The sequence below is a fragment of the Strongylocentrotus purpuratus genome, unplaced genomic scaffold (assembly GCF_000002235.5).
Source record: "Strongylocentrotus purpuratus isolate Spur 01 unplaced genomic scaffold, Spur_5.0 spur5_contig_838, whole genome shotgun sequence".
In the NCBI taxonomy this organism is placed as follows: domain Eukaryota; kingdom Metazoa; phylum Echinodermata; class Echinoidea; order Camarodonta; family Strongylocentrotidae; genus Strongylocentrotus; species Strongylocentrotus purpuratus.
Genome location: NW_022145544.1, coordinates 588,670 through 601,449, shown reverse-complemented (window position 1 = coordinate 601,449; position 12,780 = coordinate 588,670). Strand labels below are relative to the sequence as shown.

The following is a 12,780-nucleotide window of genomic DNA, read 5'->3' as shown; positions in this document are numbered from 1 at the left end:
CAATCATAATTGGGTAAATTTTCAAAAAGTTACAAAACAAACAAAGTTATTTCTACCAATACAACACAATAGAAGAGCACTATGCTGACAAAACATAATGCAATGCTAGATAATCAATGCATTTACATTACTCATTTCCATTTATTGCTCTCTTGGTTTTCAAACAGATAATTTGATGGCTTAGGTCGGGTCTTGAGAGCAAAAAGTCTTACACAAAAAGTAAAGGGAATTTTAACATTTGATTAGCATTTTATTTTGGAATAACTTGGAATTTCCATTGACTCATGCTCAAGTTATCTTGGGCTTAGGTTATTAAAAGGGGTTGCCAACCTGTATTGACTGTAGCTAGCACACTGTCTACACTCCTAGGCCTGTCGTCATCCTCCTCCTCCTCTTCTCGCTCATCCACCTCCTCTAGAACTGATCCTTGCTCCTTCCGCTTTCTTTCTCTCTCCTCCCTGTCCACTCTCTTCTCCTCCGACTCCAGCTCCAAGGTGACGACCGATGAGACGCTCTTGGTCACGTCCAGGAGACACGCAAAGGATACGGACATGGCGTAGCCGTCTGGGATGGGAGGGGCATCTGTCTTTTCTAACATGTCCATTCTGAGGAGAGAAAAATGATGTAGAGGTAAACTCTGTGTTAGCTACATTAAACTTGAGATTTATTTGCCATCAATGATAATGTGAACCAGCCTTAAAATGGCTCCTTTTTTTTAAATTGTGGATCTAGGAATTTTGTTGTATAAAACAAATGAATCATGTTTTCATCCATTGATTATAAGATCCATCCATTCTCGTTGAGGCTGTTTATACACCTATCACACTCAATCTAACTGCTTGGAATGAAAGATGCACACATTCTCAACTCGAGTTAGATAATGAACTCATGCGCATGCTAAAAAAGCAGGGTACCCTTTACAAATACAGTCAACATTTTCTTTCTGTTACCTTCCTTAGAAAATAGCAGTGCACTACAGATAGAATGATTCATTTCATTATTGCTATAACAAGACAAATTATTGGAATGGTATGCCACATAATTTTGAGCCAAACCTTTAAAAAAAAGATAAACATTTGGACAATATGACAGATCACTTACATTAAAGCCTTCGATGTGCCTAATGTTGCTACAGGAATGAGTGGTATCCAAACCCCCTTGTATGTGAAAGCAGCTTGGGGGTGTATACTAGCTGCAGGTGAGCTTCCAGTACTGCTCTGAGATGTGCTACCAGTCTCCTTTGTAGACTTGTCAGCTATTCAAAAAGAGAAATATCATAATAACAATACACACATGTATTGGTCTGCAGAAATAATCACTATAGCCACATAAACATATCCTGGCAAATTTTTAGACAAATTCATCCATCTCTTTAAATACTGCATCCCTAGCTTGCAATTCATTTTAATTTTCACAAAATCATCAGGTCTTAAGAATATGTAAGGTACCTAATAAAGTTTTAAAGTACACAATGCAAATATTTATCAATCAACTTCCAGCAGGCATAAACTAGACACAAAGTTAAGTAATTTAAAACATCAATAAGAAAAACTTGTAAGAGATGATTTGTTTAAATTAAATTCAGGTCCTGGCCAACTGTCAAATGTCAGAATTTCACAACATGTACTCAGACTTATGACTGTTTTGTGAGATGCTGTGTTGATAAAAAAAAAAATGCTTTGTGACTTACAAGAATTACTGTTTTGTCTCTCGGTGATAGGGTTTATGAAGAGGGACTGCGTGAAGACTCCAAGGGCGTTCACTATGTTGGCAAAGATCTTGGTCGAATGAGGCTTCATATCGTAAGATTGGCAGAACATCCTGAAAATAAAAATAATGACCGGCATGGATACACAATGTTACAGAGCACTGGTAGTAGGACATCAATATTTCAATGTAGAGATTGATTTCCTTTCTGTCATAGCCTAAACGTTGTAGAGAGGGCTTCAAGTTTTGCAAGTAGCACCTCCTGTTTTTAAGCAATTTCCACTCATATCTCTTAAATATTTTACTCTCAATTAACTAACCAAGACACATCTTTTCAGTATTTTGCATTAAACTAAGTGAATATAAAATGTTACCATTTTTTTTTTTTACTTCCATTACTAATGCACTCCTAAATTGCAATTTGAATATGATTTTAATTTGAAAAGAGATTTATGCACATGAATCAATGGATAAGAATATGTGAATGATTGATTGACTTGCCCTGCAAATCAGATAACGCATTATAAAATTAAATAACACATCTGCAAGTTAAATAACTAATCTGCAAGAGACAGTAAGAAACCATATTACATGTATTGTAATATAACAGGTTAGGAAAAGCCAAATAAGCAATATTAGACAATTTGTGCTGAAATGTAGACAAACCCTAGAATTAAATGAAAAGCTGTTTCTTGAACATGAAACAGACTAGATCTACTACTTATTCTTCTCACCGTAACAGTTTTGATTGTGAGCAGATCTTGTGTAAGACTTCTAGTGCCATGACTCTCTGCCACAGTGGTTTATCTCCTTCCATGAACTTCACCAATAGCGACAGAAAAATCTCACATTCTGTCATCTGCAGAAACAAAAATAGGAAAAGGATCAGTGTTCAATGCATTAGTAATGAGATCACATTAGTAACAAGATTACTTCATAAATGCATCATTCCGTTAATAGCACATTTTTTCTCGTACTTTGGCAAGGCGTTAATCTTCCTTTGCCACACTCGATCCAGGTGAGGTAAATGGGTACCTGGCAGGAATTAATTCCTAAAAATGCTGGAGTGCTTTAATGGCAGCTAGGCTAAAGCCAGGGTAATAGTTAATGCGCCTCGGAATAGAATTTCTTGAAAGACGGCGCTATAGAAATGCCTATTATTTTGATTATTATTATGTTTAGATAAGCTTTCATTATTTTCCCAAATTACATAAACCATGATGAAATAAAAACCAAGACAAAGTAAACGAACAGAAAAAATATGCAATGGCTTTCTTATCTCAAACAATAATTTTCTTCTCTATTATCACAGTACAATAAAATAACTATTTAGGACTTTAGCATCATACCCAGTTTACTATTCCTTTATTACGAATCCCAATGCACAATATATTTTTTTTTTACTGACATAATCTCTTTGAAGTGAAGTTGTTTGGTAATGAATTCCATTTGGAAAGGCATCGGGATTTGATCATTTAATTCCAATATGGGAAGAATTAAGAAATCTCTGAAGGCTAGGGAGTGTAGAATTTTTCACTGACATAATCTCTTTGAAATGAAGTTATTTGGTGATGAACTACCCAAATCCTTTCTTGGGGGAATGACACTGCAAGGAAATGTCAAGATATTTTGAACGTTGTTAACGTATTCCTTTTCCATTTGGATGGGCATCAGGATTTGATCATTTAATTCCAATATGGGAAGACCTAAGAAATCTCTGAAGGCTAGGGAGTGTAGAATTTTTCACTGACATAATCTCTTTGAAATGAAGTTATTTGGTGATGAACTACCCAAATCCTTTCTTGGGGGAATGACACTGCAAGGAAATGTCAAGATATTTTGAACGTTGTTAACGTATTCCTTTTCCATTTGGATGGGCATCAGGATTTGATCATTTAATTTCAATATGGGAAGACCTAAGAAATCTCTGAAGGCTATGGAGTGTGGAATTTTTCACTGACATAATCTCTTTGAAATGAAGTTATTTGGTGATGAACTACCCAAATTCTTTCTTGGGGGAATGACACTGCAAGGAAATGTCAAGATATTTTGAACGTTGTTTAACGTATTCCTTTTCCATTTAATTCCAATATGGAAAGACATAAGAAATCTCTGAAGACTAGGAGGTATGAAATCCATATGCCTTGGGCGATTTGCACAAACAAGTTTGACACAAAATGGCCTTGAAATAAATGGCAAGTTCAAGGAATGAACTATGTAGTAATAACATTCACGTTGTATATAAGAAGGAGGGCAAGATTGGCTTTTGCTTTAGTCTATTACGTGCATCCATTGAAATGAATTTGTCTGTACATGAAACTATTCTTGAAGCCTTTAACTGCTTAGCAGTAGATGCACATAGAAAGACATTAAAGGTACTATGTCCTTTTTGCAGCCAACCTCAAATGCTGTAGAACTTTGCAGGAATTATGAATATGTCATGTATGTCCTATCTGTGAAATTTAAACGTAGCAGTGTCCTCATATTCAAATTATGCAAGGAAACCCGTTTACTTGCTAGACTTCACTGTCAGACACTATTGAGTGACTGACTGGCTTTTTTTTTTCTTTGGTAATAACATACATGAAAAGAGTTGTAAAGGGTACATGAGCATTTGTCTACATCAATAACCCACTTCTTGTGATGGCCAAGATTAAACAGATTGAATCTTTGCGCAGCATAAAACGTATGACCATTCAGTACAATTGTCTGAAAATCAAGACTATTACTTTTGGGCTCTATAGCCCTAAAGTCGATTTGACAACTAATAGTCATTATTTTCCCACTTGAAGACATTTTCAAGCCCCACCTTTTTTAGGGAAGTTCTAAATTAGTATTATCTTTCAAATGCAGTTGGAATTTAACTTTTTCATTTTTTTGGCCTGCAAATGGGACATAGTACCTTTAATGCCAAATTCATGACCTTAACTAATAATGTCCATACCATAAATAACTAATCAGAGACTAAATGGCCATCTTTACATCAAGGGATATTCTGACAAGTGCAGTGTTCATATTTTATGAAGTTCTTACATTTTCTATGTGATTCAAGTTCATGAATTCTGCTCTATAATGAAAAATCAGTTCATATTAGACCTTCTTTTTCCCAAAACTCAGCAACCAAAAAAAAAGAAAGAGAAATACACAAATGAAACTATTTTTATGCTCCAAGGGAAGAGCAAAAACATGTACATTCAACTAACCAAATTTCAGGGGGGGGGGGGATGAAGCAAATCGGAAACATTTTTTTTTCAAACATATCAAATCAATAATAATCAACAGTATCAACAGTACTAAACCATGAACTTACGAGAAGAGAGTAGTACTTATTAATGACGACGGACACCACTCGGAGTAGCCTGAGACTCATGTGAAAGGTGGGTTTCTCTGGTGGGTTGACTGGAGCGGAGGGGGCCGACATCCCCTGACGGTGCTTCAAGCTGGGGGAGAAGAGCTTGATGAGGAGGGGGCATACTCGCTCCTTCAGGAGGAAGCTAAACTCAGTGTGCTGTTGATTTGGAAAGGGGGAGGGGATAGGAGGAAATAAGACAACTTAAATGCAGTTCTATTAAAATGCTCAGTGAGTTTGTGTTGGGCATCATCGTCTTCGTCATAATCATTACTCATCATCAATCATTATCATCACTCATTATTAATCATCGTCATTCTAATCATCATCGTCATCCTAATCATCATCGTCATCCTAATCATCATCTTCATCCTAATCATCATCATCCTAATCATCTTGTCATTCTAATCATCATCTTCATCCTAATCATCATCATCATCATCCTAATCATCTTGTCATTCTAATCATCATCTTCATCCTTCATCACTCATTATTATAATCCTTATCATTATCATCATTATCAAAATTATTAAAGAAATTATCAGCACCCGGTACTATAAAATCAATACACAGCTTCAAATGAAGACGTACTGAAGGTTTTTGTTTGCCACTAATAAGCATACAGTTGTAACATTAAAAATAATGAACAAGGAGCTGAAATCAAACAATATAAATGGGCAGTAACAAGTGCAATATCAATATTCACTCCAATATGAAGGGCTGCATAATGGTTGACAGCCATACCATCTAAGTGAAAAGGCTAGTCCCCTTGTATGTTTTCAATTATCCAAAATGCCTAATGGGAAGTGTATCCATTAGCACAAACACAAGGCACTCATTATGGAAAGCTGTGCAAGTCGGATAATGCTATGTCCCTATGGTGACATTTAACAATTCCAATAAGCACCTGGTGATGTAGAGATACCATGAAAGATTGATCGTGATCAGGTGTATCATTCATGTTTACAGCTTGTACGTGGGATAGTCTAATTCTCTAATTGGATAACACATGAAGAGTTTCTGTAAGTATGACCCCACACTATTTGATGTGACATTTCATTTGACACATGCATAATGCTGGTACAACTTTACATTGCATGCATAAAGATCTCAGGTAGAGAGCGCCGTATATTAAAGATGAATTATTCAGGATTATTCTGCTTTCAAACAAGGCTGAATTGAATATGGCAGAGTATTAGGGGCCTAGTTAATACTAGAAGGTCGAGTTTAAGTCAGGGTGAAAGAGGATTTGTGATCTTTCGCATTAATTTAAATACCTATATAAGCATCCAATATTATTATTATTATTATTATAAGAGAGGTTGCTCTTAACAAATAGAACAAGAAAAAAATTACAACAATGGACTAAATTCTAATGACATTAATTTCTGTAGTCCCAAGTATCCATATCAATACCCAGATATTTTCACTGCTGATGTTTTCACTGCTTGTGATTTTCAACAGTATCCAATGAGAATTTGTTAAATTTTGGATGAAATTAAAGTCTTCAAAAACCTTGTGAGACACTGCTGTTCCTTTTACCTACACTGTATCCAATCAACCTTTCAACCCCCCCCCCCCCCCAACAAAAAAAAAAAGTTCCTGAAGAATAAAATTGCATGACCATTATTCAAAACAATCTATCAGCATGTCGGCTGTGGGAGAAAAGTATTAATTTTAAAACAGGTCAAAGAATGTAGGCAATCTAATTGGTCAAATGGCACCACATTACCGTTCAGCATTTGTTCCTACCACAGTGACCCTGCAAAAATATGATGATGCACGGCTATGATGTGTGTATGCGTATCTCTGGCACTTTAACAGTAAAGACACGATGATAAGCACATAGTTTTATATGGCAGGGGCAAGGACATTGATGTGCGCATTTAATTGTTTGACTGCGCACTTAATGATGTCATTAGGGATTCATGGTTAATGATTTATGTTTGTGAGTGCATTAGTGACTATACATAGCATCCTGTTAAGTCACAATTAATGAACTTGAAAAGTCACGTTCATTATCCGAAAGTGACTTAATGAGAAGGTCGCGTTCTTGGGAGAGGTGAATAATAAGTTGCGAGCATTATCGTTGTTATTATGCAAGTGTGGAAGAACATCAAAGAAAAAATGTACCCTGAAAAGCATGACTCTTCAAATACCTTCATATTCTAAATATGGCAAGTAAAAGCTTAAAAATAAGGCCCGATTTTTATGCCACATGTTTGTGTAGTTGCATATACATCTTTCTGTGTACAGTGCTTGTAACATTACCAAGACTGGGCCAAATTTCTTATCATTTTGACGATTCCAGAACCTTGCAGTACACACCAATACTTATGCTAGATGATCAACCTTTTCGGATCGATTCCACGTTTCTTTCACAATGCAATTGCATGACCAGAACTCATCTTTATTTTTAACCTGCGCATGCAGTGCATATTCACTAATGCCCATATTTACTTTTGTATACTAATTCTTACCCTAAGGAACACCTGTGGAAAGCTGTTGAGAACAGACTCGAGAAGCTCCAATCCAAACTTCTTGGTCATCGTAGTCATACCCTGTAACCAACATGGTGGGTCCCCATTCACTAGATTACACAGGTCCTGTTGAAAGAAGATGTTTAATCTTGAACAGTGTATGATTTGTTTTCCCTTTCATGATTGGTGAATGTAGAAGTAGAAGGCCATCAAATATGTTGACTGTAAGATAAACAAATGTCTAGTACGTTGATAAATATTACATCCGCATGGTGCCTCTTAGTACAAACATTTTTTTTTTTAATGGGAGGTTTTCATTTATAATGCCTTTGTATTTGTCATCTTGATACAAAAAAATGTTCCTTGATGAATTAGAAAGCCATTGACTAATCATCAACTTAAAAAAGAAAGAATACCCTTTTCCACAAATATTTCATATTATTAAATACATGTGAACATATGTGAATTTATGCTATTCAATTGCAAAGTATAAGTACATTAAGATTGTTATATATTATGTGAGGTATAGTACAAACCTGGAACAGCATGTAAGCATCCTTAGCACACGGTCTTAGTGATTTGGGGGCTTCTCGGTTGCCTAAACTTATCTTGAGTTGTTCTTCATCCACTGCAACCTCTGATCCATCTGAAACAGAACAAAATCATGTAAATCTTGAAATAGAGAATGTTCTAATGAATGCACATGATTCCTTAACCGGAATCTTTGTTGCAAAATTTAAAGAGATGCTCTTTCTTATAATTTGATTATATGCCAATCTGTTTTGGTTTGTGAATCTTTGAAATGAGAGTTTTAGGTTCAATTGACTCTCTCAAAGACAAAAGAAATCACTTGCAGTAAAACTACAGATTCTGTCGGCTTCTAACTCTTGACCAACTGACCAGTATGGTTCCCTATGGTCTTACCTGCATTAGCTTCATCTTCTGCAAGGACCCTCTCAAAGACAATAGATATCACTTGCTGGACAATGGCAGATGCTGTGTTGCTTGTCGTGTTGTCCTTTGAGAAGTGAAGGCGAAAGCAAACCACAACAGCCTGAAGAATGGAAGGATAGGAAAGAAATTGATCATTTCAATTGGAGACTTTTTCACAAAAACACACTTTAAACAAGCAAGTAATCTTAATATCCTTGAATTTCCTCATGAACCAATTAGGTAGTAGATTGCATACTTGCATCATCATCATGTCTACTACATTGTAAATATAAATTGTCATGCGCTTTCCAGTATGCTTACATTACATTCAACAAAGAAAAAGACCCGTCTAAAATTTTCTACAAATATTTTTTTGAAATTGAATTTTGCAACATCCTAACTCACACAAAACAAAGTGTATTGGTATGCAAATCAACATGTACTGCACCATTCTGTATATTTATTCCTGGGCTTACTGTTGCTTACAGGTGAGCATGATTCAAACATAACAAACTCTAATCATGATCACTTGATTTTCATTCATTCCCTTTCTCTCCTCTTTAACAAGAAGTAATTTAGGTCTCACACCTACATGTATTGGTATTCCAAAACTGTGCATAACATACATGTACTCTTTTGAACTGATGCCAGATAACTAGGTACCGGTATATATGGCAGTAAACACCTCCCATTGTACATAGGCATGATTATGCATTTTTAATTACACCCTAATTAGGAAATTCCATGTACAACCTGTACAGTAAGTGAGGTCTGGTGGCCTCGCTATTGCTCATTCAGTTGTAACAACATGGCTGTGCAAATGAGGAAATTAAAGGAAATGCAAACAAATTTAAACACAAGTTTTTTTTGTGTGTAAAAAGGAACATAGAACTTGTGAGCGATAAACCAGATTTTTTGTTTGTGTATATTTGCTTTAATTATGTACAAAATACAGGCCAAAATGTATACATCTACATGTAAGTAGGAACAAGTAGAAAATACTTTTATATTTTTAATTTCATTAGTAAAAGACTGAAAGTAAACATCCGCAACTCGTGAAGCAATGTGTCTCATTTATGTTATAGAAATTTCTGATCAGATGTATCCTGATGTGTATACAGTATATCTTGACATTTCAATACTCTTAATCTTAAGAAAAACTGTTTTGTTATTAAATAAGACTATGTTGTACATGTTGTACAAGTACAGATGTGCACCATATGCTGGGTATAACATTCACAAGTAACACTCTTAATTAATTCTGATCAGCAGGCCCGTGATCTGCACAGGAACATGCACGTACCAGGGTTTGTGATTAAATACATGTATTATGCATGTAGCAAGAGCGCATACATCTCAAGCTCAAACTTGCTTTTCCATTCATAAATATTTCATAAATGTTTCATACATCTGGATCAATAGATGGGTTCTCTTTATCATGGGCATACTTTCCTAGGCCATCATCCATAAATCTGATGAATATTTATTATTAATCTAGATCAATATGTCGAGGGACGTCTTCAGCAAAGAAATAATAACTGCTAATGGCTTTGCAATTACAAGCCAAGTGCGAAAATAATTAATTTACAGTTAAATCTGTAGTACGGACCCCTGGGTTTTCTTTATCATGAACATACTTTCCTAGGCCATCATCCATAAATCTGATGAATATTTATTATTAATCTAGATCAATATGTCAAGGGACGTCTTCAACAAAGAATTGAGATCTGCTAGTGCTAATGGCTCAGCAATTACAAGCGTAGTGCACAAATAATTAATTTACGGTTAAATCTATAGAGAGCCCTGGGTTCTCTTTAAATCTTGGCATAATTTCCTAAGCCATCCTCCATATATCTGATGAATATTTATTTGAAACAATTTCTGCATGTAAAGAAAGTAAAAGCTACATATGAGAATATCATGTACAGGTAGGGTCTCACAAGGCCTACATTTGATCAATCAAACAACAAAATCTACTAAATGCTATATTGATAAATAAAATTCTTCTTTTTCAATCAGATATAAAACTGAATGTACATGTACATAGTGTGTTGAGTACCTGCCGACTGTTTGCATTCAATTCAATTCAATTCAATTCAATTCAATTCATTTATTTTTCCTCTTTCAATCGTTCATATTTACATTAAAAGAGTAATGATTCTGTATTTGAATATCATATATATTTTCATTGTATTATAATTATGTTTTCTCGTACAGTAATAAGAGAGATGAATCCAGACAGAAATAATTTCACTCTTTTTTTAGATGTAAACTAGATGGAACTTCGACTGCACGCAGTCGAAAATGATGCCTCCGTCATAGAGCAATTTTACAAACCAAAACAGAAGAAATTTTTCAAATTCAAGTTCAATTGTAATCCATTAACAGGTTCTCAGAATATCGTGATTACAAGCAATTTCTCATTTACATCTATGACCCTTTGATCTTTGACCTCAAGACCCTAAAATCTACTCAGTTCATTGGCTCTGCAAGATGTCCTGAGTTAAATAGTAATCCATCTGTCAGTTCTAATGAGAATGCGTTCACAAGCTATTTTTGCATACATAATGAGCCCATGACCTTTGACCTTTGACCTCATGACGCAAGAATCTACTCAGTTCATTGGCTCTGCAAGATACATACCGTAATTAACGTTGTATAAACCGCCCTCGTGTATTAACCGCACCCCTCTTTTTCTTTTTCGGCCTAAAATTTTTTTTTTTTAAATAATTTTTTTTTGGTCGACTTTTTTTTGCCGACTTTGTCGGCAGCAAGCCTGGTCCATGTTAAAAAACCCACGCGGGAAGGCCTTTCATTTAACTGCGAGGTGCAGCTGAATGTGTAAGATCATTAATGTAAATTAAAAAACAGTAGAGGACCTAGGATAGAACCTTGTGGTACACCATGTAATAGAAGAAAAATTGGAGGAATTATTATTATTAACTACCGGTACATATTGAGATCACAGCCAAATTTGACAGACAATTTTTAGAGTTGTTCTAGTTTCTGAGTGGTGAGTCAACACACCGATTACTGAGCTGGGAGACATTGCCAGGCATAACGCCAGATGGAGGGGCATAAATCGAAACTTAATTTTTTTTTTTTTTTTTTTTTGTGTACCGTGTATAAACCGCACCCCGACTTTGAATTTTTTTCGGCGGCAAAAAGGTGCGGTTTATTCACCGTTAATTACGGTACATGATCTAAGTTTGACAGGAATCCATTAATCTGTTCTAATGATAATGTGATCACAAGCTATTTTTGCATACATAATGAGCCGCATGACCTATGACCTTGACCTCATGACCCCAAAATCTAATCAGTTCATCGGCTATGCAAGTAACATACATGACCTAAGTTTGGCAGGAATCCATCAATCGGTTCTTCAGATAACAGACGGACGGGCAACCCGAAAACAAAATGCCTCCGGCTACTTCGTAACGGAGGCATAATAAAATGAAAACAAAATACAATCATCAAGTCGTACAGAAAACATATTGTTTTCTATGCGTGAATGTCTTTTCTTGGAAATGATAAATGACATCTAGCTCAGTCCAAATCAATTCAGCTGAAAATAACAATAATTTCTGTTATTTATGCATTATAGTGCAGAAACACAAACATGCAATGGTATGTGGCCTCAACATGTAGTTATAGGCCGGCGTATTTTAATAGCAAAGCTGGAAATGGAATGATTCCCAGTTTGATAGTCATTACCGGTATAGCAATAGTAAGCAGGCAAAACCAATTAGGCAACCTTTTTTGCCCTCTGATTACGTGATCAGAGATGGTAGTGGAATAATGTGCTCTCTCTCCCCTCAATAAAGTGGTAGAACATTCAGAGTCAAGCCTTTTCCATTCCAATAGCTTTTTCTGCAGGAAACTACATGTACATGTACAGGGTGCATAGCTATGTATAGTATGTGGCAATAGATGACATAATCATACCACATATCATCCAACATAAATGCATTTATGATGGCCTTGGGGTTCAAAGGTCAGTGTTTGTTTTCATTAATACATGTACATGTATACAAACTACATTAATCTATACACACCTGTTAGTATTATAGCATACCTGATCATTTCTAAATTTGTATTTTGTATTCTCGTAAGGATTTTTTTACATGACTTACATGTATAATTCATCTAGCCAATCATAATATAAATAATATGCATTGATCTGTAATGAATTTCATTTCCAGTTGAATGAACTTGATTGATTTTGTTATTAACCTAGGGGAACAAATTAACTAACAAAATAAATTTTGTAAATTTCATGTTATTTTAGTGGGTGGAAAATCAATACCG

At 35.3% G+C, this 12,780-nt stretch overlaps 1 protein-coding gene across 2 annotated transcripts in view; it reads right to left on the bottom strand.

Annotated features, from left to right (window-relative positions):
• The window catches only part of LOC753266 (protein MON2 homolog), a 65,225-nt gene that overhangs the window by 41,121 nt on the left and 11,324 nt on the right, over window positions 1-12,780 (bottom strand). For both annotated transcript variants that reach the window (XM_030986679.1, XM_030986686.1), the window contains exons 6-13: window positions 8,461-8,590; window positions 8,073-8,182; window positions 7,537-7,662; window positions 5,018-5,215; window positions 2,442-2,566; window positions 1,691-1,821; window positions 1,102-1,255; window positions 331-605 (exon numbers count right to left, since the gene is read on the bottom strand). In XM_030986679.1, the coding sequence (XP_030842539.1) occupies window positions 331-605; window positions 1,102-1,255; window positions 1,691-1,821; window positions 2,442-2,566; window positions 5,018-5,215; window positions 7,537-7,662; window positions 8,073-8,182; window positions 8,461-8,590 (1,249 nt within the window). The remainder of the gene's footprint in view (window positions 1-330; window positions 606-1,101; window positions 1,256-1,690; window positions 1,822-2,441; window positions 2,567-5,017; window positions 5,216-7,536; window positions 7,663-8,072; window positions 8,183-8,460; window positions 8,591-12,780) is intronic.